Raw genomic sequence first — 27,668 nt, 5'->3', positions numbered from 1 at the left:
TTTTATATTAAATGTAATTATGAACTAATGCTAATGGTTAGCCTTTCTTTTTTTTAAATATATTTGTATTGATTTCATAGATGAAGGGAGAGAAGAGAGAGAAATAGAAACATCAATGATGAGAGAGAATCACTGATTGGCTGCCTCCTGCACACCCCCTCCTGGGGATCTAGCCCACAACCCAGGCATATGCCCTTGACCGGAACTGAACCTGGAACCTTTCAGTCCACAGGCTGATGCTCTATCCATTGAAACAAACCGGCTAGGGCTAGCCTTTCTTGACTTAAGCTCAAATCTCACATAGAAATATGAATTTTAACATTAATTTGGTTAGGCCAGAGGCCTAGATTAAGTTTTGCTCATTAAGACCTGTATAGATGAGATCACTAAAAGAGCAGAACCAGTGATCCTAGATATAGTTTACTTCTGCCAAGTAATTTGCTCTTGAAGAATTTTAAGAGCATGGTTTTCTAAGAAGGCATTAAGCAATACATGGTTTTCTTAGAAGGCATTAAGCAATACATATTTTTCTTTCTCTGATAGCACTTATTCTAATTACTTCTTGGGATCAAATATTTATTATTTGATCTTAAATTACCAAAAAATGCTGATTTATTACTAATAATAATTTTATAAGTTTAAAATTTCAGTATGGACTGATTTGCAATAATTGCAGATTAAACTTTGATTTTACATATCGTTTGAATATTGGTGTCTTTCGGGTTTTTTGTTTGTTTTATTAAAGGGAGAGGGAGAGAGAGATAGCAACATCAATGAAGAGAGAGAATCATTGACTGGCTGCATCCTGCATGCCCCCCACTGCAGATCAAGCCCGAAATCCAGGCATGTGCCCTGATCAGGAATCGAATCATGACACAAGCACACACTAATTCCTTCTGGTTCATAGGTCGACGCACAACCCACTGAGCCACCCTGGCCGGGCTCTAGGTTTTTGGATTTTTTTTTTTAAACTTTATGATCTATTTGTAGTTGTGTATACAACTACTTTTAACATGTCTCAAAACACTGATCACAGCTTCACCGATTTGTAGTTACACTTCCAATAGGATTAGCTTCTTTGTGACTTCCTGATTTTAACTCCTAAAGGCCCAGCCTCGATGTGCCCAGATACAGAAAGCCTGGCTGATGGGGATCACCCCCGTGGTGATGGACTCGGAGAGCACGGTGCAGGAAAAGGCCCTGGAATGCCTGGACCAGGTCCTGCTGCAGAACATTAAGCACTTCAATAAGTTCCACCGCGGAGATGACGGCCAGGTGCTGGCGTGGGCACTGCTTTCTCTCCTCAGTGCGGAAAGCCAGGAGCTGAGGTATGTGAATTATGCCTTACTTTGCTTAGCGAGGGCTCTGAGGGTTTCTCTTAAGAAATTTCTGTATTCCTCTGGGAAAACTAGCTTTCTAAATGACTGAGTAGATTTGAAGCCTCAATGATGGTCTCTTTTTCTTATCCCGATTCAAATCGCAGCATCTGTGTGGTGACTGCTTTGTGCGAAGCCTCTGATCACTTTCTTTGCTTTTCTCTGAGTGTCCTCCCCTTTTAACTTGGTGTCCTAATACACATGTAATAGAAAACACTGCGGATATGGCATATTAATATTAACTTTCTCAATACTATAGTTATTTTGAAAGATAACCTCCCAGTCTTTACAAGGTAGACTTTTTCTGACATTTTATCAGACTGGTTGACTTACTGACACTGCACATGACAACACGTGTGGAATGCCCAGTGCACAGTGAGAGGGTAGCGCCTGAGTGATGACCTTGAACCTGTTCTGCAGGAATCCTGGAATTAGTGTGTGCTTGTGCCACTTTGACTGTTTTTCCTTTCCTTTCTTTAAAAATTGTACAAGAGCCCTACCTGATTTGGCTCACGGGATAGAGCGCCTGCCTGTGGACTGAAGGGTCCCGGGTTCGGTTCCAGTCAAGGGCACATGCTAGGGTTGCGGGCTCGATCCCCAGTGGGGGACATGCAGGAGGCAGCCGATCAATGATTCTCTATCATCAATGGTATTTGCATCTCTCTCTTCCTCTCTAAAGTCAACAAAAATATATTTTTTTAAATTAACAAGTTGTACAAGAAACACTTCCCTGTTTGTTTACATGTAGTTATGAAGGAGTTATGCAGTAAGAATAAGAGACTTAGTGTCATAAAATACTGTTGCAGCCCCGGCAAGTCACCTTAGTGTTCTGGGTCTTCATTTGCTTATTGGTAAGAACAGCCAGTTGGATTACGTGATCTCTTTTTTTTTTTTTAATATATATATTTTATTGATTTTTTACAGAGAGGAAGGGACAGAGATAGAGAGCTAGAAACGTCGATGAGAGAGAAACATCGACCAGCTGCCTCTTGCACACCCCCTACCGGGGATGTGCCCACAACCAAGGTACATGCCCTTGACCGGAATCGAACCCGGGACCTTTCAGTCCGCAGACCGACGCTCTACCACTGAGCCAAACCGGTTCCGGCTACGTGATCTCTTAAGGTCATGGAAATTTGGTATTAAAACTCTTAACTGAAAATCACCCTACCTGGTTTGGCTCAGTGGATAGAGCGTCAGCCTGTGGAATAAAGCGTCCCGGGTTTGATTCTGGCCAATGGCACATACCTCAGTTGCGCATAATGGGGAGTTGTGTTTAATGGCTACAAAGTTTCATGGGATTAAAAAAAGAAATGTTCTAGAAATGGATGATTGCACAGCACTGTGAATGTATTTAAGGCATGTATTTAAGTGTAATTTAATATTGGGCATACTGAATTACACTTAAAATGGTTAAGATGATAAATTTTATGTTGTACATTTGGCTATAATTGAGGGGGAAATTTTTTTTTTTCCCCTCAAATTTTTGAAAGAGTGGGTAGAATTAGGGGCTTAAGTATAAGAAGTTTTGGAATAGCCATCTCAGGGCCCTTTGAAATTCCTAAAAATTACTGTCCACCTTGAATTGCTTTTGTTTATGTTACATCGACATTTGCCATGCTAGGAATTAAGAAAATGAGAAATTTAGCCCTGACCAGTTTGGCTCAGTAGATAGAGCATTGGCTAGGAAATGAACTAGGTCATCAGTTCTCAAAGTGATGCATTCATGAGCTCACACCATTTTTATCATAATATTAAGTTATTCTGTGCATTTTCTACATTTATTCTTTCAAAGTAGAGTTTTCCAGAAGCTATACAGTGGTGTTGGAACAGATTGATGCAGAGGCAGAAACGAGAGTCCACCTGCCTCCTGTTTCAGCCAGACTGCAAAGAGATTTATAAAAGAGTAAAACAATACCATTTTCCTGACCAAGTTATCTTGTTTCAAAAAGATAGTTGTTTTGCCCAAACCAGTTTGGCTCAGTGGACAGAGCGTCGGTCTGCGGACTGAAAGGTCCCAGGTTTGATTCCGGTCAAGGGCATGTACCTTGGTTGCGGGCACATCCCCAGCTGGGGGTGTGCAAGAGGCAGCTGATCGATGATTCTCATCGATGTTTCTAACTATCTCTCTTCCTCTCTGTAAAAAATCAATAAAATATATTTTTTTAAAAAGATAGTTGTTTTTGTAAAACAATGCATTATTTATGTTAACATATAATTAATTGGTTTATTCTTATTTTAAATGAATTGATAAATATTTTTAAATTTCTTATTCTTTTTTTTTTATATACATTTTATTGATTTTTTTACAGAGAGGAAGGGAGAGGGATAGAGAGTTAGAAACATTGACCAGCTGCCTCCTGCCTACTGGGGATATGCCCGCAACCAAGGTACATGCTGTTGACTGGAATCGAACCTGGGACCCTTCAGTCTGCAGCCAAATGCTCTACCCACTGAGCAAAAGTGATCAGGCCTAAATTTCTCATTCTTAATCCCTAGCATGGCAAATGTAGATGTAATATAAACAAAAGCATTTCAAGGTAGACAGTAATTTTTAGGAATTTCAAAGGGCCCTGAGATGAAAAAGTGTGAGTGCCACTGAGCTAGGAAATCAATGACAAAAGTAGAATTACTGACTACCAACTGTAGTGTTAGTTCAATCGAGTTCTGTTAACTTTTATAAACAAAATCTTATGAAATTTTGTCATTTGCTTTAAAAATAAATACTTTATGAGGGCAGAAATAAATGTGCCTTATTGCGTATAATAAAAATTAAAAAAGATGCCTAGTTTGGTATCAAATGTGCCAGAGGGATCCCAGAGCAGAAGCAGCTGATATCCTTTTACTGAATGAGATGATCTCACCAGTTTTGTGTATTTATAGTTACCCTTCTGCTCTCCCATCTTTTTTTGTTCCAGCCGCTATTTAAATAAGGCGTTTTATATCTGGTCCAAGAAAGATAAATTCTCATCTGCTTTTATAAACAACATGCTATCCCACACTGGCACGGAACATTCTGCACCAGCCTGGATGCTGCTCTCCAAGATTGCTTGCTCCTCACCCAAGCTCGACTACACCAGAGTAATAGAGTCCTGGGAGGAAATCAGCAGGTGCGCATGCTTATAACTTAGCCGCCGATGGATACGCCGAAGACTCTTGTAGATAAAGCTCATGCCTTCAGGAAATGGGCTATTTTGTAGCTGTTCATGTACACAGATCTTTTCTTTGGATTCAGGCTGAAACAAACATGAAAGTAGGAATCACTTTTAAGCTTTCAGTCTACTCTTTGTCCAAGTATAATATTTAAATGCCTTAATGCTCTTAAATCATGAATCCCTGTCCAGGTATTCATAATCCAGAAGAAAAGCATTTGTTTGGCAGCGATGTTTCCTTTGGCTCCATGTTGATATTTCTCCTGTCCTTTTCTTAGCCAACGGAATCCCAATGCAAACACCTTAGGACATATTCTGTGCGTCATTGGACATATCTCAAAGCATCTGCCGAAGAGCACCCGAGACAAGGTGATCGGTGAGTGTCCACTGGGGAGTCTTGAAAAGGCATTGCCTCTCATTTGATAAGTGTCTATTTTGAGCAGTTAAACTTCAAGGGTTTGACTTCTCTTATAGATGTTGTCAAGGGGAAGCTGAGTGGATTCCACTGGTCTCTAGAGCTGATCAGCTCAGCCGTTGACACGTTGCAAAGACTCTGCAGAGCATCTGCGGAGACTCCCATGGAGGAACGGGTATGCTGCACTGTCCTGGATGTGTTTGTCATCATCTGTACTCAGTAGCCAGATCACTCTGTTTTGAAGTTGGAGAAGTATTCTCTTTCAAGAATCTGTAAAGATGGGTAGTCCCAGGAGCCGGTACCGCAACAGAAGGAAACGTGATAGGATAGGCAGTCGGCATTTCCCAGGAATATCTTGGCTGCTAAAGACCTACAATTCTCTTAGAAACTCAGCACCTTGGTGGAGACTTTGCAAGGTTATCTTTTAATAATCTGTAGGTTAGATGCTTGGGATAGCTTTGTATATCCTCCTTCACATCCACTCTCATTTCAAGAATGCATCATATAAGTTTCCCCCTAGTCCGGGGGTTGCGTCCAGGCCAGAGGTTTCTGATCATTGTTAAGTCATAATCTTAGAAAACTCCTATCCTGTTCCTATAAGGCTACATTACCCTACCATCTCATTGTATCGCGTCCACGAAGCTGCCCGGAGCCTATAGCTAATGGGTTGTAGGATGGGTTCAAACTCCCTCCCTAGTTAGTGTGGTTAGATGTGTGGGCCAGAGGTGGTGCCTCTTTGAAGTTATTTTAACTAAGAAGAGACACTGGGAAAAAGTCTCGGATGAATAAATTTCAGAAGAATAACAACTACCCATTTTTATTATGCCTATTTATTGCAGTGTTAATTCACCATCTACATATGTCAGAAGAATTGCAGTATTTTTATTATTGAAGGAGCACTGCTATTACAGATCTCTTATAAATTAATGCACTAGATCTTTCCAAATACATGCTCTTTGCTCTTATAGGGCAAATGTTGAAAGAAATATTATTTTTATATAACATATATTTTTATATATATATATATCTATACATACATACATACAGGGTGGGGCAAAAGTAGGGTTACAGTTGTGAGTACACAGGACATTTTATTCTGTGTTATTATTTATTAATTACTGTATTACTTTTCATACGAACAACTCTAAAACTCCATTTGCCCCACCCTGTGTAATTCTTTATAAATCTCACTTCGCCCATTGCCAGCTTGCTGAAAGAACAAAGGTACAAAAGCGCAATGCCTGGGTCTTGCATTGCTTACGGTTTATACTTTCGAAGCTCGTAAAGTTTCTTGAGAAAATTGTGTTTCCTGAGTGGTCTGATGCAGCTGTATGGACTCCTTCAGCAATGACCTTTGACTTGCCTTAGGAGCTACTGAATCAGGCGTGCGAGGGTGTCCTCTCCACCTGCGTGCACTGCCTCTCCAACATCGTCCTGAAGGAAGGTGGAGCTGGCAATATGGATGAGGACCTGCTGGTAAGGAACTCTTTTCTGAACCACTGGCTTTCTTTTTATCGGTTGAGGGTTTTTAAAGATGTCTTTGTAACGCACATTTCTGTTACTATCAACAAGAAACTAGGATTTTCCTAGCGTGGAACTTACTCTTTTCTTAGCAGAGTTTTTATTGATGAGCTATTCATTTTCTTTTCTCGTACTTGTTATCTGGGGAAAACCTGATGGTATACACTTCCTCCAGTTAGAGCCTAGGAGATACCTAATCCACCAGGGGAAACAGTAGGTGTTGTGTGCTTGGTAGAGTCTGGCTTAGAAATAATGTGAGAACATAGACTGATGAACAAGAACAGCAGCGATCAGACTGTCGGACTCAGAGGGAAGGAAGTGGGGGGGGGGGGGGATAAGGGAGAGACACCTTCCTCCCTTTCGCTCTCCCTCCCTCCTTCTCTCCCTCTCTCTCTCCCTCTCTCTCTCTCCCTCCCTCATCTTTTCCCTTCCTCTCTCTAAGCATGTCCTCGGGTGAGGATTTTTTTTTTGTTTTTTTAAAATCATCTGAAATGGCTATGAAAAAAACACTTCTTTTCATTGTGGGGGACAAAAATAGCAATCCACTGTCATGTCCTTCATCTAAAGGAAGGGTTGATTTTTTTTTATTATTGCTTTATTTTTACTGCAAAACCAATTTTCTTCGCAGGTGAAGTACATTTTCACCTTAGGAGATATAGCCCAGCTCTGTCCAGCCAGAGTGGAGAAGCGGGCCTTCCTTCTGATTCAGTCCATCGTAGCGTCTTCTGCGGATGCGGATCACTGTAAGGCACTTGAACTTATCCCTTGGGGGTGCTGTCCGAAGCCTGGGCTGGCCCCTGGACTGTTGTCAATAAGCCCCCTTTTCCTTCCCCCGCAGTGGCATCCTCTCAAGGTAGCAGCGATGCGCCGACCACCCAGCCACCCGCCCCGGTCAGAGGCTCCTCCGTCATGCCTTCTGTGATCCGAGCACACGCCATCATCACCCTGGGTGAGCAAGAGTGGCCCGCAGGGCAGCACCCTTGTGCGGTCTACTTCCCTGGTAGCTTTTTATCTTAAGGAAGGCAACGGAGGGTTGTATTCTGCTGAGCGTATACCCTGCTTCCCCGAAAATAAGACAGTGTCTTATTATATATTAATTTTTGCTCCCAAAGACGTGCTAGGTCTTATTTTCAGGGGATGTCTTATTTTTCCCTGAAGAAGAATATGGTACACATTTATTGTTAAATGAAAATAAAGGAAATTTATTACCTGTATACGGTATGGTAGTACGGTAGTTGGCAACACAAACCAGACAAACTGTGAATCCTACAGTATCAAGAATTTGCTCATTTATTCAATGAATCATATCATCATCTTCTGGAACATCATCATAACAATCCAATTCCTGAATTTCCTGGTGAATTTCTTGTGACTTCATTTCTTTCAGAATCAGTGGACCAAATCTCTCATGTTTAGCCTAGCGGGGGGGGGCTTATTTTCGGGGGATGCCTTATATTTCACTCAGAAGGAAAGAAACCTGTCAGTAGGTCTTATTTTCGGAGGATGTCTTATTTTCGGGGAAACACGGTATTTATTCTAGCTCTTGGGAGCTTTGAGGCAATTGTGTAGGAGCACCCAATGCTGCCTGGAACTTAAGACTCCAGACCCTCCCTGGAGGGACCTTTGGTTTTTATGTTCATTTGTTTCAATTATCCTGTTTCTGCGATTCACTTGTTTATACTCAAAAGGTAGCACCTTGAGGTCTCTTCATCAAGTACTATGCCACAAGTACACTGAGCTCCAGGAAGGAACAAGTGAATTTGCAGTTAGTTTCTAAGAGGAGATGGTTTGGGGGAGGCTGATACACAAATTGAGCTGAGTATTGCTCTACTTGTCACTATTCCTCCCTAGAACAAACTGCCTTTTGATGACCGGGACGAATTGAGTGAAATCGTAACGGACAGATACGGGGCAGACAGTTTAAAAAAATAAGTAAATAAAAACATTTTTTTTTTTTTTAATATAAAAGGAGATGGTTTATGTAATACTTTCCAGAGCTGGCAGATGAACTATTAAGCATGAACTCAAATTAATGGTAATCTTGAAAACATGAACTCCTGTTTATAAATTGATTCTTTTTTTCTTTAGTGTGATTGTGTATTTTATGCTGGATAAGAGGTTTTTGTAATCATGTTTTGTTTTTTCATGTCTAAGAATTATAAATAAGAGCAAAACATTCCCCAGGCCACATAATACCCCCACACACACACATACCACAAACAAATTCAACAATAGCCTCTTTCTCCGATGAAAAAGAAATAAAGTAAGTGCATTTGCCATTCTTTTCTAACTACCCAACCCAAATTTCAATTTCATTATTAATTTTATTAGTCATATTCCAGTTAAATAGATAACTCCAAAATTCAACTGTTGACTTCAAAAGTAAGATAATTTGCCCAGGCTGGTGTGGCTCAATCGGTTGGAGCATTGTCCCATGTACCCAAGGGTTATGGGTTTGATTCTCGGCCAGGACACATACCAGGTTGTGGGTTTGATCCCTGGCCCCAGTCAGGTCACATAAGGCTAGCAGCTAATTGATGTTGCTCTCCCCCCATCTCATTTCCCCTCTCTAAAAGATGGTGAGCATGTCCTTGGATGAGGATTATAAATAAATGAATAAAAACACAAACTAACAGAAGATAATTTTACTATAGTGAAGGAATATATATATATATCATGAGATCTGGAGGTGTTTTTTTCCTAAGCTATTCTGAATTTTCTAATATTTAATATGGGTCTATCTACCTTTGATTTAAAAAAAAATGTTTTTATTGATTTCAGAGAGGAAGGGAGAAGGGGAGAGAGAGAAACATCAATGATGAGAAAGACTCGTTGATTGGCTGCTTCCTGCATGCCCCACACTGGGGATCGAGCCATGACTTCCTGGTTCATAGGTCAGCACTCAATCACTGAGCCCTCTGCCCAGGCTGTGTTTGATTTTCTTGTGTCAGTTGACATGATGCTTTGACTTGGGTTACATAAAAGTCATTGCGGCATATCTGTGGAGAAAGTGCAGGCGCCTGCCTAGTTAGCACGGAGGAGAGGCATGACGTATCTCTTCTGTGATAGGCAAGCTGTGCTTACAGCATGAGGACCTGGCAAAGAAGAGCATCCCAGCCCTGGTGAGGGAGCTGGAGGTGTGCGAGGACGTGGCTGTCCGCAACAATGTGGTCATTGTCATGTGTGACCTCTGCATCCGGTACACGGTCATGGTGGACAAGTACATCCCCAACATCTCCATGTGTCTGAAGGACTCGGACCCCTTCATCCGCAAGCAGACGCTCATCCTGCTCACCAATCTCCTGCAGGTTGGTATGAGAACAGACCCATCCCTCTCCTCCCTCCAACGGTGCTCCGCCGAGGGGAAGATGGGAGTAGCGTAGGAAATGTGCTGCTTTGTAGTAGAATCCAAAAATAACTAGCCTCGTCTTTGGTCTCTAGAACACTCACTCTGCTGATGTTCTGTACAGCCTCTTAATCAGTTCATTCCTCCCTAATACTTGTTTTGGGTGTTTGTTCGGATATCCTGTCAAGCAGCATAAATGTTGAGTTTTGCCGATAAGCGCCACGTAGAGAAACGCGCACTCAGTAGCCGGGAGGTCTACCAGTTCTGTTGTTCTTGACCTTGGAGCAGGTCAGTGTTCACAGACATACCATCTTCGCTTGTGAAAGGAGGGTTACAGTTGTCCCTCGTCTCACCGAGCCACTCCGAGAGGCGATAGGGCATTTCAGTGTGGGAAAGAGCTTAGCAGGCTCAATGTGAATCCACCTGTGCAATGCTCCCAGTGCTGAGACTTGGGCACGGGCACACCTGAGCGTGGGTGGCACAGGCAGACCTGAGTGCCGAGACTGCTGGTGGACACACACAGACCTAAGTGGCTGACAGGGGTGAGGTTAAACAAAAGGAAGTAAACAGTTGGGTTTGTGATTGAATACTTTTGAGGTTTATGTGTTAATATTCTTCTTCATCGTGTCATTTCCCTTTGCACAGGAAGAATTTGTGAAGTGGAAGGGCTCTCTCTTCTTCCAGTTTGTCAGCACGCTGATAGACTCACACCCGGACGTCGCCAGGTACAATTTCTCTCGCGGGCAGGCAGCTCCGATGGTCTTCCTTACGTCTTTCTTTAAAGGTGGTTTCCGGTTGAGTTCATTAGGACTCAGTGAACTTCCTGGTAGTTGCCAAACAATGAGCAGATTTTCTTCAACACTTGGCTGTCTAACCAAGTTTAATTTGCATACAAGTTGATGAAGAAAAACAAACTGGTTCAGACTGACCATTAAATAATCCCCGCATTGGCCACATTTGCTGACACTGTTGACTCTTCCTAAGCGGGGATGTGCTTTTGTCGTAGGAAACTATAGAAGAGTAGCCATTAATGTTGACTTAACTGGGTTAATTTGTAGGCCAGTAAAAGGTGAGTCTTGATAAAGAGTCCAGTTGCTTCGAAGTGCAGGCATTTTAAGAAGAAATGCTAGGAGCGAAGACACAATGGCACAGTATGAAACGGTAAACAAATTACAGGGCTCCTTGGAAATGGCTGTTTCTGAAGAATTGGAAGGGAATTGCTCTGCCACTTATTCCTGTCGTTCAATAATTTTCGTTAAAAGATTTATTTTTAAAGGTTAAAAAATGATCTCACAGAACTTGCCAACCTGGGTGATGTTGTCTGAATAATTCTTCTTAAAGCAGATCTTCAGTTAGAAAATAGGTTATTGAATAAACACCTCTTCCACACCCCCCTTGGGGAAGAGGTGTTTATAGATTCATTAACTACAAATAGCTTATAATAACGCGTCCCTCTGGTTCTAAATATGGTTACCACTGATTTACTCTGAATTCCCTGGGGGAATGTCTGACGGTTCCTTTATGTAGAATTTTCCAAGATGGAACATTTAACGTCGTAAACTATTAGAGGCTAATGTTCCAATTAACACTGTCTAGAGCAGCAGTCACCAACCTTTGGGACTGCACGGACCACCTGTGGTCTGCGGGCCACCAGTTGGCGACCGCTGGCCTAGAGTCAGGCAAAAAGCTGATGTCATTTCTCTCTGTTTACACAATTGGGAAAGGGACCGGGGAGCTGGGCAGTGCCCCTGACCTTCGCCTGCTGCCGCAGACCGGCTCTCAGGCCCTCCTCAATGTGTGGCCCAGGCGCAGGCGTGCTTAGGAGCGCCTGGCAGGCTCCAGGCGGTGAGCCTGGCGGGGAATCTGTCATTGAACTTGCAGTTCTGTGTTTCCCACATTTGTCAGCTCCTGTACACATATGCTGAGGAGAGCATGGATTAGTGTGTAAAAGATACACAGAACTTGTGCAGGTACTCAGAGCATGATTCAGACAGAAAGTAGGACAGATAGATGTTGACACTATAGTAAGGTTACCAGTGCCTCCTAACATCCCCATTTCTCCCCCTTAAATTCTGCCATTTTATCTGATTCTGGGTCTGCTTAAACCGTGGCTCCAGTTTAAGCACATGGACCATGCTTTTCGGTTTCGCTGTCATTTAAATGAGTCTGTTCCCCGCTTTTAGGCCACCGGTCAGGCCTGTCTGCTTGCATTAGACACATTACTCTTTCTACATGTCTCTGCTAACCCGCTCTGCCAAAGAGACCAGAGTGGCAGAGCCTATGGAATTTATTTTTGGTCTAACTGGATTTCCTGAAGATTCTGGCATGAGCAAATTTGCATGACATTCTTAATTGGTCATATGGTGATAAACCCACAATTTGGGGCTTACAGAATTGTCTGATGTATTTTTCTCTGTGCCCACTGGGTGGATTGTTCCATTTAACTGGGTAAATGTTGCAGAAGTATAAGGAGGTGGGGCCAGAGAGATTTTGAGGCAAAGAAAAAAAAAAAAAAAAAAAAAAAAAAGGGGGACTAAAATAATGAACCACTGAGATAGAAAAGGAAGTGAGGAGAGATTGCTTGGTTTCAACCTCATGATTTCTGAACCACTTCTGACCTTTAATTGGTTGTGTGCTGTGACTGCAGCGGATTTGAATATCAGCCTAAGGAGAAACAGCGGGGGAAGGCACACCCCGCAAGTCCTAATGCATTCTGCACCAGGAATGAAATGTTCGGCTTGTCCTTGTCCCTGCCACTCTCAGGTGGCAGCCCCGTGGGGCTCCTGTGTGGGTGGGATTTGCATTGAACTCCAAAAGGGAAGGGAAGCGCTGGTGTGGGCAGTGTGAGTGGATCAGAGCCAGCCCTGGCCCTCGCTAGGTTGACCCCTGGGCAGAAAGCAGCACCCTGGCTGGTCTCACCTGCTGCCATGACAACACAGGGCTGTGAGGTAGCCTGACGTTGGACAGCCTGGCTTCTGTCCGTGTTCATTAGAGTCTGCGCTTCCGATCGGCATAGAGACGTCGACGCCCCACTGCCGCAGGGTGTGTGTGTGCTAGATGCCTCTCTTCCGGGCTGGGCACAGGAGGAGGGCCCAGGGTGGGCAGAGGCTCAGAGCTCAGATGCCTGTGGAGGGTACTTGTCCTGCTAGACCACCCACACGGAGGGCCGTGGCTCTGTAGTTAATCCCATTCTTGAAGCTGTTTAGTTAATCCGATTCTTGGAAAAAAGTTGCAGTCACTAAAACTATTTTTTGTTCATGACTGTGGGCAACAGACTTCAGGTCGGAGGAGGTGTCTGCACTCACCGTATTCATGGGCTCTGCCTTGCAGCAGCCGCTTGGGGTAGGGGTTGTTTTTCTCTGTCTGAAGTGCAGCTGACACCATCATAGAATTTCGGAAGGAAACCTGGTAGAGAAAGGCTGGGCGGGCCTTGCTGTTGGGCCAGGATGACCAAGGAAGCGAATTCCGACCTTGTGTCTGACGCGAAGGAAGCTGCTCGTTGGGAAGTTTTAGTCCCCCTTCCCGTCATTCACTTCCCCTGTTCTGCCGAGTTCCTGCCAGAATGCTCTCGGCTATCTGCTGATGGCCGACGGGTCTCCTCCTTTTGCAGCTTTGGGGAGTTTTGCCTGGCTCACCTGTTACTGAAGAGGAATCCCGCCATGTTCTTCCAGCACTTCGTTGAGTGTGTTTTCCACTTTAATAACTACGAGAAGCATGAGAAGTACAACAAGTTCTCCCAGTCGGAGAGGTCAGTGAGCGGAGGGGGAGCAGGGGGAGGTGGGGAAAGGGCAGCGGTGGCTTGTCTTGGCCGGGCCCTGCACGTCACTCCACTGGTGCCAGTGGTCCATGCAGCCTGCTGGTGACACGCACGCGCTGGTGGTGGCTGTGAGATGCTGGCGAGGCCCGGCCATCCCTGCCCACGTGATGTGTGTGGTAGCATCGTCCTGTTTTGCCCTAGAGAGAAGCGGCTTTTTTCACTGAAGGGAAAGACCAACAAGGAGAAGCGAATGAAAATCTACAAGTTTCTCCTAGAGCACTTCACCGATGAACAGCGGTTCCATATCACGTCCAAAATCTGCCTGGACATTCTGGGTAGGCGTGCTGTGTGGGATAAAATGTCTGTTTAAAAATGGAATGTCGTGTTGGGAGGGGCCCAGCAGGTCTGGAGCCAGAGGGGCCCTGGCCCTCCCGGAAGACGCCTTCGGTCCCGGGCGCCCCCTGTGCCCACGAGCCCCCTGGCGGCCGGTGTGCCCTCTCAGGAGCCGGTCTCTGTGCTCTCTCCCAGCGTGCTTCGCGGATGGCGTCCTGCCCCTGGACGCGGAAGCCAGCGAGCTGCTCTCAGACGCCTTTGAGGTCCTCAGCTCCAAGGAGATCAAGCTCTTGGCGATGAGATCAAAGCCGGACAAGGACCTGCTTATGGAGGAAGACGACGTGGCGCTGGCCAACGTGGTCATGCAGGAAGCCCAGAAGAAGCTCATCTCGCAGGTGAGGGCCTGAGATTTAGTCCCCCCTTCCCATAATTCAGTCCGTGTGGGTGGTCTGGCGAGTCCTGTCTGTTCCCTCCCCCCTTTCCCCTCCCCTCTGCCATTCTCAGCAGAGACCCTGATGCTCCCAGATGGTGATCATGCGCCCACGTCTCTCGTGAGCGGGAACCCTTTCCACTTGCCTGCCTGGATGTGCCCCCGGCGTCTCAGACTTCCTATCTAACCCAGCTGCCGTCCCTCTTCCTCCTCCTCGTCACTCTTTTCCTGCTCTCCCGTTGTGGGGAAGGGCCCGGCGCTGCCCCGGCCCCCGTCTGCATGCCAGGCCCGGTTTCCTTTGGCCACAGTGGGGTGTGAGTCGCGTTAGGCGCGGCTGGTTGTCACGTTGTCACCAGGCCCCAGGCTCCGATTCCTTGCCTGGATCGCTGCTCCCGTTTCCCACCTGAGCCCCGAAGACTCCTGAGCCCACAGAAATAGCCTGATTGCTCTTCCGGTGTCATTTTAGTTCCCAGCTCCACCTCTCGCACGTTGCTCCCGGTTCTGCGTTTACGTGAGCCTCTGCCCTTCCCGATCATACACAGTGAAGAATATGAGGCTGGGTCAAGTCCAAGTCACGGACTACCCAAGTGTATAACACTTTTCTAAATATACACCAAGTCACACAGAGAGAGGGCGATATGGGGCTGGCTGCCTTCATGGCCAGCCATGCTGGACCGCTGTCCTCTCACCGACACGAATAAAACCTGTGTCTTGGAGCCGCCACCACGCCCTCCGTCCCTTCCCAAGGGAGGTGCTGAACGGAGCACTGAATGTGGAGCCGGGGTCGGCGGTGGGGGGTCATGTGGAGTTATTCAACATATTTCTAGTTCCGGTTATTCAACATATTTCTAGTTCCCTTTTCTGGTTTAGAAAATAAGAATACGTTTATTTGTGCCCTACTTTGCCAGCTCTCCTGGGCTTGAGGTAATGCTCGCAAAGCCTACACCAGGGGTCTTCAAACTTTTTAAAGTGGGGGCCAGATCACGGTCCCTCAGAGAGCTGGAGGGCCGGACTATATGAACTACTAATTCCTACTGTAACACCTCGGCTGCGCTCACTGCCCAAAAAACCTGGCGGGCAGGATCAGACTCCCCTGGGGGCTGCATGTGGCCCGCGGGCCGTAGTTTGAAGACCCCTGGCCTACACAGTCCGCAGGACCATAATAAGAATCAAAGGTAGGCCCAGCCATCTGCCAGGTCTGCCAGGCAAAGACCAAGGTCAAGGAGCAGCCGCCCTGCAGCGCGTCCTGCGTCCCTGAGCCTCGCCTCTGTGTCCTCGCAGGTGCAGAAGCGGAACTTCATAGAGAACATCATCCCCATCATCATCTCCCTGAAGACGGTGCTGGAGAAGAACAAGGTCCCGGCCCTGCGGGAGCTCATGAACTACCTCAGGGTAAGACGCCGTGCCCGTGGCGGGCATCCCGCCCCGGCTCAGTGCTCGGGCGGCGGTGCCGCTGGGGCTGCTGGCCGAATGACTAGGACCGGACGTGCCCTAAGTCTGTGGTCGGCAAACTGTGGCTCTCGAGCCACCTGCGGCTCTTTGGCCCCTTGAGTGTGGCTCTTCCACAAAATACCACGGCCTGGGCGAGTCTATGTTGAAGAAGTGGCGTTAGAAGAAGTTGAAGTGTAAAAAATGTGGCTCTCCAAAGAAATGTCTATCGTTGTACTATTGATATTTGACTTAGAGCCACGGCCGCTTCCTCTTGAGGCAGCTGGAGTGGACAGAGAGCCCCCTTCAGACCGGAGTCCCCGGCTCCAGAGGCCTGAGTGGGGACAATGCATTGTCTCCCCTCCCCACCTCACCCCTGCGTGAACTCCAAGGGGCCTGCCTCAGAGACAATACGAGCTCCCTGGAACTGGTGGTGGCCCAGAGCCCAGCCAGATCACCCACACACGTCACTCTCCCCAAGCCAGCCTTCAGGAGGAGAAAGGGGAGCCCCGTTAAAGCTGTGCTGTAGGCTAAGACCTTGGCAGGGGGTCCATGTCCTTTCTGCCGTCAGGAACCTGGGCCGTTACCTGGTAACGGGCAGAGGGACACTCAGCTCCTAGGAGACCTGAGCTCTGACGCTCCCGCCCAGCAGGCTCACTGCTGGTGTCCAGCACCGTTACCTCTTTCCTGGGAAGCACCGCCGTGTTCATTGGCTTGTTGGCTGCTGTGATAGGAGCAGTCCTCTCTCAGCAAACTGTCTTCCTCTTCCGGTTCCTCAAGTCGTGTCGGGAGCTTCCGTCCTCATTCGGAGAGCACTGACGTGCCCCTGCATCTGTTTCAGGAGGTGATGCAGGACTACCGAGACGAAATCAACGACTTCTTTGCCGTGGACAAGCAGCTGGCGGCAGAACTCGAGTACGACATGAAGAAGTACCAGGAGCAGCTGGCCCAGGAGCAGGAGCTGGCGAGACAGGCAGACGCACACCGGGCGGAAGGCGCCGACGGGGCCCAGGCCGTGCAGGTGGGTGAGCAGCACGGAGGCTGACCCCCCGCCATCTGTCTACTGTGCGTGCAGCAGGGGCAGGTCCGAGCCCGGCTTCGGGCCTGCATGTGGCCCGTTGTGCGTGGTTCATGGCGGGCAGGGAGCTGGGTCACTCCAACCAGCCTGGCAAGTCCTTTCCATAATAGTTTGGGGAAATGTGTGAGTGCCCAGCAAGCAGGCTTGGCAGCAGGCTGTCCGGCTGGTGATCAGGGTGACGCCTCGACACCTAGATCTCGTTGGCTGCGTGCTTGTTTGCTGCCCTCCCAGCAGCGCCTCTGAAAACCTCCTGCAACTCGGGGTGCTTCTGGGGGAGCCTCTGCCCACCTCCCCGAGAGTCCAGCGGATCTGCTGCCTTAAAAGCGATGAGGACAAACCGACGTTCTCCTTCTCTCTGTGATAGTCTGCTAACAGTGCCGTTCCGCTTGCCCTGGGCTGGCATGCTTTAAAATAGATGCCTTACGGACGCGCTCAGAGCATGAAACGATTCCTTTTTTTCTTCTCTGACAGGTCGCTCCAAGTTTAGAAATAATGCCAGCTCCTGACCGCCAAGAAAATGTCACTCTGCCCCGTGGCGGGAGCCAGCCCTCAAAGCCCGGGTCCAGCGCCGGCCAGGCACCGCCGGGGCCTCTGGCAGCGGAAGCGGGGCAGTCCAAGAGGCCCGCGCCCAAGGCCAGGTACGAGCCAGCGTCCGTCAGCCGCTCCCGCCAGGCGTGTGCGGGCCGAGCGTCGCGTTGTGTTTGCTGGTACTCACTCTGCGCTGCCCGTTCCAATGAGACGTGGGTGTGAATAAACGGGTGTTGCCTGCAGCGTGCTCAGCCTGGCTTCCCGCCCCGCACGGCGTGCTCTCCCCCGCAGGTCCTTGTCCCTCAGTACCATTGCCATCCTCAACTCCGTCAAGAAGGCCGTGGAGTCCAACAGCCGGCGCGGGAACCGGAGCATCGGGATGTTGCCGTTCACCTTGAACTCGGAAAGCCTGGACGGAGCGCACACCCGCTGCGGTGAGTCTCCGGGCAGTTTTGTCTCAATCGGTGAGATCACAGGCTTAGGATTACAAGTCACAAAACAGTGCATGCTTGTGCTAAAGGGTTTGGAAAAGATGGTGAAATAGGGAACATAGGAGCGAGGTGTTTATTCTTGCAGCCTTTCTGCTCTTTGCACACGTGTGCTTGGCATTATTGTAAAATATCGTGCGCGTTCTGTCCCTCAGCCTTTCAGGACGTTTCTCCCGGTCACCGCGCAGCGCTGTGTCATGGGGCGGCACACAACCTATTGATCACTGCCCTGAATTGGGACATGGCGGTGCTTTTCAATGTTGGGAATGACGTCACAGTATCCTCCTAGCAGACAGCCTGGTACAGGACAGCTCTCAGAGCCCTATCCAAAACTCCCGACAGCGTCACACCATCTTCCGTCCTTCCCTCCACATTACACTCCCGCCGTTTGGCTACTGGAATCACTGGTTTTCTAATTGTCCATTTTCTAGCCCAGTGGTCAGCAGACTCAATAGCCAACTGAGCCAAATAGCAACAGCACAACAATTGAAATTTCTTTTGAGAGCCGAAAACTGACTTCTGCATATGGGCCACGAAGTTTCAATTGCACGCCCACACTTGGTATTTTGTGGAAGAGCCACATTGCCGACCACTGATCTAGCCTAAAATGGCTGTGGTTCTCATTCTCATTCCTTTGGTCCCAGTGGGAATGGGCATTGTCCCTCCTGCTGTCTTTGTGTACCTTTCTGAATGACCTCTTCATCAGGACACTATATGGGGCATCAGCCTTACCACGTTTCTTACAGATGCTGTTTCTCAGTTAGTTGCTTTGCTCTGGGACATGGCTTTGGGCTTTGAACAGAGCGGCCTTTCTCGTTGTATCCTAGGCTCTTCGTACAGCCTGGAGCAGGAGTCCAGTGGAGCCATTGACCCCGTGGCCAGACGCGCCATCAGCACCCCTGAGAGTAAGTACTGGGGGAGCGAGCTGGCTCCCCGCCTGCGGCCCGCCTGTGGAGGCTCCCTGTGCGAGGTTCTCTCCCTGGCCATTGCGTGTGTCTGACGGAATGTTCTGGAATAATTAGCACAGGTAGTCGTCATTCACAACAACTGGACTGAGCCTCAGCTGCACTCGCAGGGCTTGTCCAGGGGCTGTGATGTGAGAACGCGGTTCCGCTGTCCACAGCCGGGAGGCGTCCTCCGGCGCAGGCCCCTCACGCAGCTTCTCTGGGCAGCACCCTCCCTGGCTTCCTGGTTCTAGAGCCCACACCGCCCTCCTGCCCACCCCCACGCGGCTCCATGTGCTCAGCCAGCCCTGCTCTGTCCCAGGCCCACTCGAGTCAGCGGCGGCTCGAAGGGTCCCTGCCAGCTGGGCGAGAGCCTGTGCCCACTTCTGTGGTGTGTTTTTTTAATGTCCTATGCTTTCCTTTTACTTCAAAGGGGAAACGAGTTAGAAGTGCAGTGTTTTATAGCTTCTTCTTGCCTCAAAACCCATAAAAACCTTATTTCTGTGTCAAGAAATCCTCTTGACAAAATCTATAGTGCAGTTTGCAGGTGTCTCCGCATGCCCCCACTGGGTCTCCCACCACCTGCACCCCAGTCCTGGGCGGTCCTCTGAGTCCTGGGCAAGCCCTGCTCTGCCTGGCACGGGGCTCGCACGTGGCATGTGCTTACCCTCCCTGCGAGGATAACAGCTGATACAGTAGTTGCTAACACATCTGTAGCACAAGTACTGTGTTGAGGACTTAAACATAAATGACCGCACTTAATCCTGACCTTTGTATCCTGTTTTAGAGGTAAAGACACTTGGGGTACACAGCCAGAATTCAGACCCAGGTTCTGATTCAGTCTCTGTTCCCATTCTGCTGTCCTGCCCCATGAGGGTGAATCAGAAGGGGAGGCCGTAGGGGGAACCCCGTAATAGGTCAAGGGTGAGATGAGGGAGGAGAGCGTGTGGACCAGGAAGGTAGGAGGGATGGGACTCGATTAGACGCGGTGTGGACAGAGCTGATTGGATGAGCACATAGAAGCAGTTGAGTGGAGGGAGGGAGTGGGTGAAGCAACTTGGGGAGTTCTGGGAGGTGCAGGAGGGGGAGGCAGGCCCGATGTGGAGCTGGGGGTACCTGGCATAGGGGCATCGGGTGGGGGGGAAGCCGGAGACAGTGAGCGGCGGGTGCTCAGGCACCAGCACAGCAGCCTGAGGAAGGCAGTGGTGGAGGAAGAGTCGGACCACGCTGTCAGGTCCCTCAGAAAGGTCAGGTAACCTAGGCCTGCGGGCTGCTGGCCCTCAGTGGCCATTACTGACCCCATTACTGACCTTGCTCGGTGACTTCATTCGCTATAACCCTGCTGATTTCCCTCCACCCAGAGACCATCGGCGACGTCACGTTTGAAGCGGGAGTCAGCTACATCGGCACACCCCGGACCCCCTTTCCCGCCAGAGGCAAGTGCCCCACCCCCACCCCCATCTGATGCCTTAAGCCACATGTGTCAAACACAAGGCCCGCGGGCCAAATCCAGCCCGCCAGGCCTTGCAATGTGGCCCGCACCGCGCTGTCATCACTGCACTCTGCTGTCAGTTTATGACATTGTCAGTTTATGACTGTTCAGTAAACCATTCGGCCCGCGATTTAGGCTGGATTTTAGATTTTGGCCCCTTCTCTGATTGAGTTCGACACCCCTACCTTAAGCCATCTGGAGTCCTGGGGAGTCTAATTGCTTGTGTTTGACTCCCTTTCAGAGAAAATCGAAGCCCAGAATCAAGGAAATACTTTATGTTTATCATCGCCTGATAAGCCGTAAGTTGAGCGGGAGTCCCTTCCATAGTCGTTTTGTCAGAGTTTTTTTCCCCTCTTAGTTCCAGAGTGAGTGTCTCTTTCCCTCCTCAGGCCTCCGCAGCCTCCACAGTGGAATGTGAAGTCTCCGGCGAGAAATAAAGTCAACCCCGTCCCCAGCAAGAGGTCCCTCCGAAAGACCCCCCTGAAGGCAGCCAACTAGGACAGTGCCTGCAGGGCCGGCGGGAAGCGGGGCTGGGGAGACGTTTCGGCACGGGGACAGGCGCCCCCGGGGGCGCCTGCCTTACGTACCCCAGCACTCGTGCTGTGACTCCAGCTGGTTCCGTGTCTCCAGGAGTATGTGGTAAAAATTGTAAAATAATAGAGAAACGTCTCAGCCGTGTAACGTTTTATCTCTACTCCGTTTGGAAGGATCAAGCCCGTTCTGATGGTCCCTAAGGAACACAGCGCGACACATTGGCTTTCTCGTGTACAAACCCAACCTGTGAGCTGATAGGAATCCTTTTCTAGTGGACAGTTCCCTGTGTGTGTGTGTGTGACAAGATTCTGATTGTAATATTTTTCTACTCTTATTTATGAACTGCACATTTTAAAGAGTGTATAGCTTTCTAAGACAATAATAAAGATAATACAGCCTTCTAGTATTCTATTGCAATAGAATTTTTTTTTTTTTTTTAAGAACAGGGCTTTTATTGGTAGTTATTTTAATTTACATAAAATATTTAAGTATTTTAAGAATCTTTCAAGTTAAAATAATGACTGTTTGTCCTTAAATTCCAGTGCCTATGTCCCCAGACAGACGCTGCCCGCCTCCTAACCACAGGCATCCCTCTAAGTGTGGGGACCTAGGCCAGCTGATGACAGCCTGCTGCGGTCCTGCGAGTGGCCCAGTCTCTTCTGCCGGCCCCGCCAGGTAGCCCTGAAACACGCACGTCTGTTTTCACCAGGAGTGACCAGAAGCCCCGTGTCACTGTCTACTCCCAGACCACAGATGCGCGCACGGGGGCACCGTGACAGTGTTTTAACACCTCGCGGGCGGATCACGAGAATTCTCGTGTTTTCTGTTCTAAGGTTTGTGGCCAATCACGAGAATTCTTTAAAAAGATATTAGCTTGTCAGAACATATAATACAGGACTTCAAAACGCAATGGGTGTTTTAATTTTAAAGCGTGCCTTGAACATTTAGGTAAAACGTTTTTTGTACCCGTTCAATAGAAACGTATCTGGCCATTGGGTAAAGCTAGCAATGAAACTCCTGGTCCACAATGTGTTAATGGCATGGTAGCTGGGTGTGAGGGGTAGTAGTATATCCTGTGACCTACCCACAGCTCTCCCGAGTGTGAACTGCGACACATGGCAGTCACGGCTGCTCCTGAGGGAGCCAGTCCTGTCCAGTCCGTGGACACGTGGTGGCGGGCTGAGTGTGCTCACCTGGAAATGCTCAAACCCAACGTGAGAGGAAATAAGAAATAAATAAGAAGGAACGAGGCAGAGGTGATTTTTTTTTTTTAAAGCTTTTATAAATGAGGTTTAACACATACCGATTTAGGGGGTGTTAGTACAAGTCTGCACACCTACGCACAGCCATGCTGAAGGCCCGGCCGCGGACAGGCCTCGTGCCTCGGTCACACTCACATGTGAAAAACATGAATGTTTCTTATCCGTCTACATTTTTAGCAACTACTTCCCAGACCCCACGCTTCACGTCAGACCCAGTTCACAAGGCCCAGGGTAGGTTTTGGGCATAAGAAGAGAGGCAGTAAGGCTGCCTTATCACCGTGACATCCAAGATCAAGGCCCCAGAGTATTGAGCCTTAAGAGTCAGAAAAATGGGGCCACTCTCCCTTCCTCCCAAGAGGTGACGGTGAAGGGATAGTCCTCGTCCTACGCCTTCAGTACAAATGCAGGAGAGAGGTACCAGTGAGCAGGTATGAAAAGCCGCCGACTGCTCCTGCCAACCACCCCACGGCCAAGTATTTCACATAAAAAGTCAACACAGTTTCCAATTAAAAGCCCCTCAGAGTATAAAAAGTTAAGACAGTTGAAGTGTAATCCCAAGATGACTGTCCTACGTGACAACTACCCTCGAAGCACACAGGGAGCCAGGCGTCTCTCTGAGGAACTTGGCATTGAACCAATTCACGAGCTAACCACAGCGCACCCCGCAAGACGGGCTTCCGCAGAAGAAAGGGGTGTCCCCTCGCGTCCCCACGGCGCAGGCAGGGCCGGGGTGCGGGAAAACCCGAAGATCAGAACCAGGACTCGGCCTCGGATTCAGGCCGGCGTTTTGCTCACCACCAGGCTCCGCCCCATCTCCGCTGCGAGGCGGACACGGCCCACGGCATCGGCGCTTTCTTCTGGCAAAGAGGGCGAGTGGAAGCCGTCTTCTTTAAAACTAAAGCTGGCAGACTTGATGCAGAACTGCCTTTGGCCTGCACAGTGTTATGAACCACACAAATAAGTTAAATACTACATTTAAAAACCAAATCGCAGTAGCTTCCGTTTCGGGAGCCATCCACAACCAGAAGGGGCTGTGGCTCAGGAACCCAGCGGCGGGAGGGATCTAAGGGAGAGGCAGTTCACGGCCGACCCAAGAGCTCCTGTGTTTCTCTGGAGAGGTTGTCACTTGGACGTTAACTCAACTGGAATTCTCAAGGTTCCCTGAGCCACGTGGTCTGGTGCGTCGATGGCATCCCTTCTCAAAAACGCTAACGCACTGGTGGAGGGAATGGCCCCGCAAGCCACCGTGAGGACGCCGCGGGTGAAGATGCTCTTCCTGTTGACATTTTCCATTTGACACGAGTAGCTTGGAACGGCCTAACTGCGAGCTGAACTTTTTCTTTTAAAAAAATAGGTTATTCAACATTGTATGACAACGTCTGTACAGTTTAAATAGAAATTTTCTTTTCAATAACCAAAATACATGTTTAGCAAAAAATTTAGAATGTAAAATTCTATAAAACAAACACCCATAGAAAAGCAGGACGTTTTAGTACCATGTCGCACGTGGCTGGGCGGGAGGTGTCCGTTAGAGACCCTCCAGCGACGAGCAGGGTTCCTATGGGGAAGCAGGCCCCTCCCCGCGAGCAGCTCGCCTTTCTGATGATTTTGGTTGTTTCTGTAAGTGCTGATCCAAGAGGATTCCCAAGATGGACAGGACAAACACTGAGGCTGGTGCAGACAGTCGGGGCCACCGAGGCGAGGTCATGGTCAAAAAAGCCTCTTTTTCTGGATGCACCGATTCAAACCGCAGCTGCAGGGCATCCTGCCAGATTCCCGCTGCCACACCCCGCTCCCTCGTCCCCCCACATCCCCCCTCGCAGGGCGCTCACCCTGGCTGACCAACAGCAAGTGGCAAATGAACTGGCTTCCCAGGCCGGGGACCCGGCGGTCTGAGCTGGGAGCCAGCCTCGGTGAGAAGCTCGCTCCGTTCTTTTCCTTGTGATGCCTGAGCCCATCTTGAGGAGAATCCTTTTATTCATGCGGCTTGTTAAGAAGTAGGAAAGGAGTAGCGGTCAACTTTGGCCAAAACAAAAAGCTTTTTGCACGCGTGTCTAGCTCTGTCGGGTGCCCTGCCCTCCGGCTGCTCTGGGGACGTTCCTGGTGGAGGTATTGCGTGTGCTCTGGGCCGCATGTCAGGTTTCAGATCACAAACGACGACTTGTGTCTGAAGTCGCCCTGCAAGGCCAGCACAGGGTTAGAAGATGGCCACCCTCCTGTGCATTCAATACAAACCCGGGCCTGCTGGGCAGAGGGAAAAGGGAACGGTGGTCGTGTCCAATCACCATTTCCCAGGGTGGGGGAAGCTCAGGATCAGCCTGAGCATGCTCACAAGGAGCAAGCGCCCGCAGCTATAAAGGCCGTTAGCGTGCACGTGACTTCCGAGGAGGAATGTCCCTTTCCCTGCTGGGGACCCCTCGAGTCCTGGGTTTCCCCGGCGACCTGTCCCCTCGCCCCGTACCTCCTCATCTGTCCTGATGTAGTTAACTCCGTCGGGCCTCCCTGGATTCTTGAAACTGAAACAGAAGAGGGCGGTTGAGCGAGGGCCAGGTGTCACGTGAATGCCCGCTTGTGTGTGGTCCCGTCCACAAGCGGCAGGCTCACCTCTCCTCGTCCTGCTTGTGGATGAAGTAGCCGCGTCGGTACGCACAGCAGATGCCCACCGTGGTGAGGGCCAGCACTGCCAGGACCACCAGGACGCCCCCGATGATTCCGCCCACGTTCAGGTCGTCTGGATGGGAGGGAGGGGGAGGGGGGAGAGGACCCACACTCTCTGGTCTCACCAAGCACCTGACCCGGCTGTGCCTCCTCCCGCGCCAGGCCGCCCCAAGCCAGAGACGGGTGAGACCACGCAGGCTCTCCTAGAGCACTCGGGGTACATGCCCGCCCTCACATGGGAGGCCGAAGCCCCACGGCCAGTGCTGCTGCACCTGGGACTGTAGGAAACGGTCCTGGCGTGCCCAGAAGCCTGGACGCCCCTCTGGCTAAATCCTGAGTGTGAGCACTCAGGGAGAGGGACACCTGTACACAGAACCAGGAGCCTGGCATCTTCGGAAGGAGACGCCTCATTCTCGGGGCTCCTGTGCAGTGGGTCGTCGGGGGAAAAGAGCTAGTTTCTGGCAGTAGAAGTCTGGGTGAGAGGATGGCTGCTCTCTGGATGCCTGGCTGGTACCCACGAGCCCCTTCACGGAAGCCTGGACCCCCTTTCTCGTTGCTGGACGGTGGGCAGAGCCACTGAGGACTTCCCGCTGTGTGTGCTTGCACGAAGGGGACACGGCAGCAAAGGGAGGCGAAAAGCTCTCCCTCCCCAGGCAGTGGGTCTCAGTGTGGTGTACACTTAACTGGAGATTTCGATTTTAAGATCTCAGGTCCCAAGCCCGATCCCTAGAGATTCGCCGGGTCTGGAACACAGCCAGGGATCTTCCTCCTTCCGAGAGCGGAGCTTCCCAAACCTGACAGGCGAGGGGAGCCCGGAACGCTCTTTCACAGGGACCCTCCCGCCCTCCCGGAGACGGTCCATGTGCACTGTGGGGCCTGGATTCTGAATGAGAGCCCGTGGTGCCAGATGGTTCTCAGCATCGGGCAGGTTTGGAAAACTGCTGGGGGGGTGGGGGGGAGACTCGGTTCCTACATGCGTCTGGCCGCCCCTCCTGCCCCATTCGGCTCAGCACCTCCCAAGAGCAGTACCTCGGAGACGGCATCGTCTCACAACTGGGTGATTCCTGGGGCTAAGACTGTGCCTCAGTTCCCTGCAAATCCTACCACCGGATGAGTTTCTGAAGACGACACACCCTGATGTTTTTATCAATTACAAGTAATGGAGTTATTCAACTAGTTACGAGGGACATGATTAGCCATGTCTCCAACAGCAAAAGCCTGATGGAAAGCCTGTCCTGAGGAGACCAGCGCCCTGCAGAGGACACCTGGTCACCATGTGGCTGTCCCCGCTTTCTCACCACCCTGCACCCGAGTGGCCGGGGTGAAGCAGCCGGCTGCCCACCGCCATCTGCACGGACGGCCTGACGCTAACTGTAAACGTGCAGCCGCTTGCCAGTCTAAAGAGAAAACCAGTCTTTTCGGAAAGCACTCACAGACTTCCATTTCCTGGGCCTCGCACTTGGCCGAGCCGACGTCGTTGGAAGCCATGCAGTAGTACTGCCCGGAGTCCTCCTTGCGAACCGCGCTGAACACCTGGCCAGGACATGACAAGGAGATGAAGGCCTGACAGGAACGTTAGCTCCCCCGTAGGCTCCCTTCTCTCTCCCGACGGCTCCTCTTTCTAAAGGTCTCCCTGCCCGGCAGATGTTTCCCTCCACATCTCTCCCAGGTCGTACCAGAGTGCCAGTTTTGGAGTCGATGAGGAAAGAGGAATTCTGAAATCGGGGGTTGGCACGGGAGTCCCTGGGCAGGGGCGCATCATTGCGGTACCAGCTGTAGTGGGGCTGCGGGAAGCCCTCCTTCTCCTGGCAGTGCAGCGTGGCCATCTTGCCTACGGGCACCGCCTTTGGTACTGTGCACACTGGAGGCACTGGCTTCACTGCAGGAGAAACACAGGTTGGTCTTTAAAATCAGCAATGAGCCTTCTGTAAATCCACTCCCAAACAAGAAAGCCAGCCAGGGGATTCTGCACCAACTCTGGACCCTGGCCACGCCCATGGCCCTGTGGCCACACCCACAACCCATGGCCACGCCTACTGTCCTGTGGCCACACCTTCTGCCTGTGTGGTCTGCAGCCAGAAACCTGCCCCTGAACCTCCCCTTCCATCCCAATATCCCGCTGCATGTTCCTAAGGCCTCAACCTCCCCAGGGGCCTCCCACAGTGGGTGGAGGGAAGTGGCAGAAGCTTCCACCCAACTCAAGCAGCCCCAGGTCTCCACACCCTCCCTGAAGCGGGACACCTTCTGGGATGGAAAGAAAGTACGAATTGATCTTTTTTTTCTACATACAAACTCATAAGGCCTGAAAGGCCTGCACATGAGTTCCTACCTTGCACAGTCAAGTCGATGACAATCTCGTCCATCTCTTTGGGGTCGTCTTGAGCAACCACCTCACAGCGATAGAGAGCAGAGTCTCTCCTGGTCGCGTTCCAGATCTGCAGAGAGGTTTTCCCCAGCAGCTCCGCTCGGCCTGCCAAGTCCCCTGTGGAGAAGAAGGAAGGGCACTGATGATGCTTTCGAGATCTTTGCAACTTGAAGGAGGCAGTTTCTGGGGCCAGCACTGGACGCCTCCACGAGAAGACTGGCTTCTGTTTCTGTCCCTTTAAGAGGTGAGCTCTGAGGTCACTGGGCACCAGCACAGTGCCTGGTGTGTGAGAGGACTCATAGGCCCCTGTCTTTATATAGATACCAGAGGCCCCATGCACGAAATTCGTGTAAGAATAGGTCTTCCCCCGGTTCCCAGCACTGGCTTCCCTTGCAGTCCAGGCTTCGTCCGGAAGGACATCTGGTCTAATTAGCATATTACGCTCTTATTATTATAGATATATGTTGATTTCAGAGAAGGAGGGAGAGGGAGGGAGAGAGAGAGAGAAAAAGAAAGAGAGGGAGGTATCAATGATGAGAGAGCATTCGTCAGCTGCCTCCT

General features: G+C 49.8%; 2 protein-coding genes across 2 annotated transcripts in view; one reads left to right on the top strand and one right to left on the bottom strand.

Moving 5' to 3' along the window:
- Positions 1–20,819, top strand: part of NCAPD3 (non-SMC condensin II complex subunit D3) — a 37,545-nt gene extending 16,726 nt beyond the window's left edge. The window contains exons 16-35 of the mRNA XM_084868250.1: positions 1,108–1,328; positions 4,295–4,486; positions 4,807–4,904; positions 5,003–5,118; positions 6,312–6,419; positions 7,093–7,207; positions 7,303–7,413; positions 9,534–9,772; positions 10,456–10,535; positions 13,421–13,558; positions 13,769–13,902; positions 14,096–14,295; positions 15,612–15,722; positions 16,600–16,779; positions 17,308–17,474; positions 17,656–17,798; positions 18,680–18,757; positions 20,158–20,232; positions 20,530–20,587; positions 20,678–20,819. Coding sequence (XP_084724376.1) covers positions 1,108–1,328; positions 4,295–4,486; positions 4,807–4,904; positions 5,003–5,118; positions 6,312–6,419; positions 7,093–7,207; positions 7,303–7,413; positions 9,534–9,772; positions 10,456–10,535; positions 13,421–13,558; positions 13,769–13,902; positions 14,096–14,295; positions 15,612–15,722; positions 16,600–16,779; positions 17,308–17,474; positions 17,656–17,798; positions 18,680–18,757; positions 20,158–20,232; positions 20,530–20,587; positions 20,678–20,786 — 2,673 coding nt within the window. The 3' untranslated portion in view covers positions 20,787–20,819. The remainder of the gene's footprint in view (positions 1–1,107; positions 1,329–4,294; positions 4,487–4,806; positions 4,905–5,002; positions 5,119–6,311; positions 6,420–7,092; positions 7,208–7,302; positions 7,414–9,533; positions 9,773–10,455; positions 10,536–13,420; positions 13,559–13,768; positions 13,903–14,095; positions 14,296–15,611; positions 15,723–16,599; positions 16,780–17,307; positions 17,475–17,655; positions 17,799–18,679; positions 18,758–20,157; positions 20,233–20,529; positions 20,588–20,677) is intronic.
- A 279-nt stretch (positions 20,820–21,098) lies between these two features.
- Positions 21,099–27,668, bottom strand: part of JAM3 (junctional adhesion molecule 3) — a 29,038-nt gene continuing 22,468 nt past the window's right edge. The window contains exons 4-9 of the mRNA XM_084868370.1: positions 27,072–27,224; positions 26,419–26,621; positions 26,176–26,275; positions 24,689–24,815; positions 24,546–24,600; positions 21,099–24,262 (exon numbers count right to left, since the gene is read on the bottom strand). Coding sequence (XP_084724496.1) covers positions 24,227–24,262; positions 24,546–24,600; positions 24,689–24,815; positions 26,176–26,275; positions 26,419–26,621; positions 27,072–27,224 — 674 coding nt within the window. The 3' untranslated portion in view covers positions 21,099–24,226. The remainder of the gene's footprint in view (positions 24,263–24,545; positions 24,601–24,688; positions 24,816–26,175; positions 26,276–26,418; positions 26,622–27,071; positions 27,225–27,668) is intronic.

The sequence above is a fragment of the Pipistrellus hanaki genome, assembly GCF_964339955.1.
Source record: "Pipistrellus hanaki genome assembly, chromosome: 19".
Taxonomy (NCBI): domain Eukaryota; kingdom Metazoa; phylum Chordata; class Mammalia; order Chiroptera; family Vespertilionidae; genus Pipistrellus; species Pipistrellus hanaki.
Note: the sequence above shows the minus strand (reverse complement) of the source record. Positions and strands in the feature narration are given on the sequence as shown.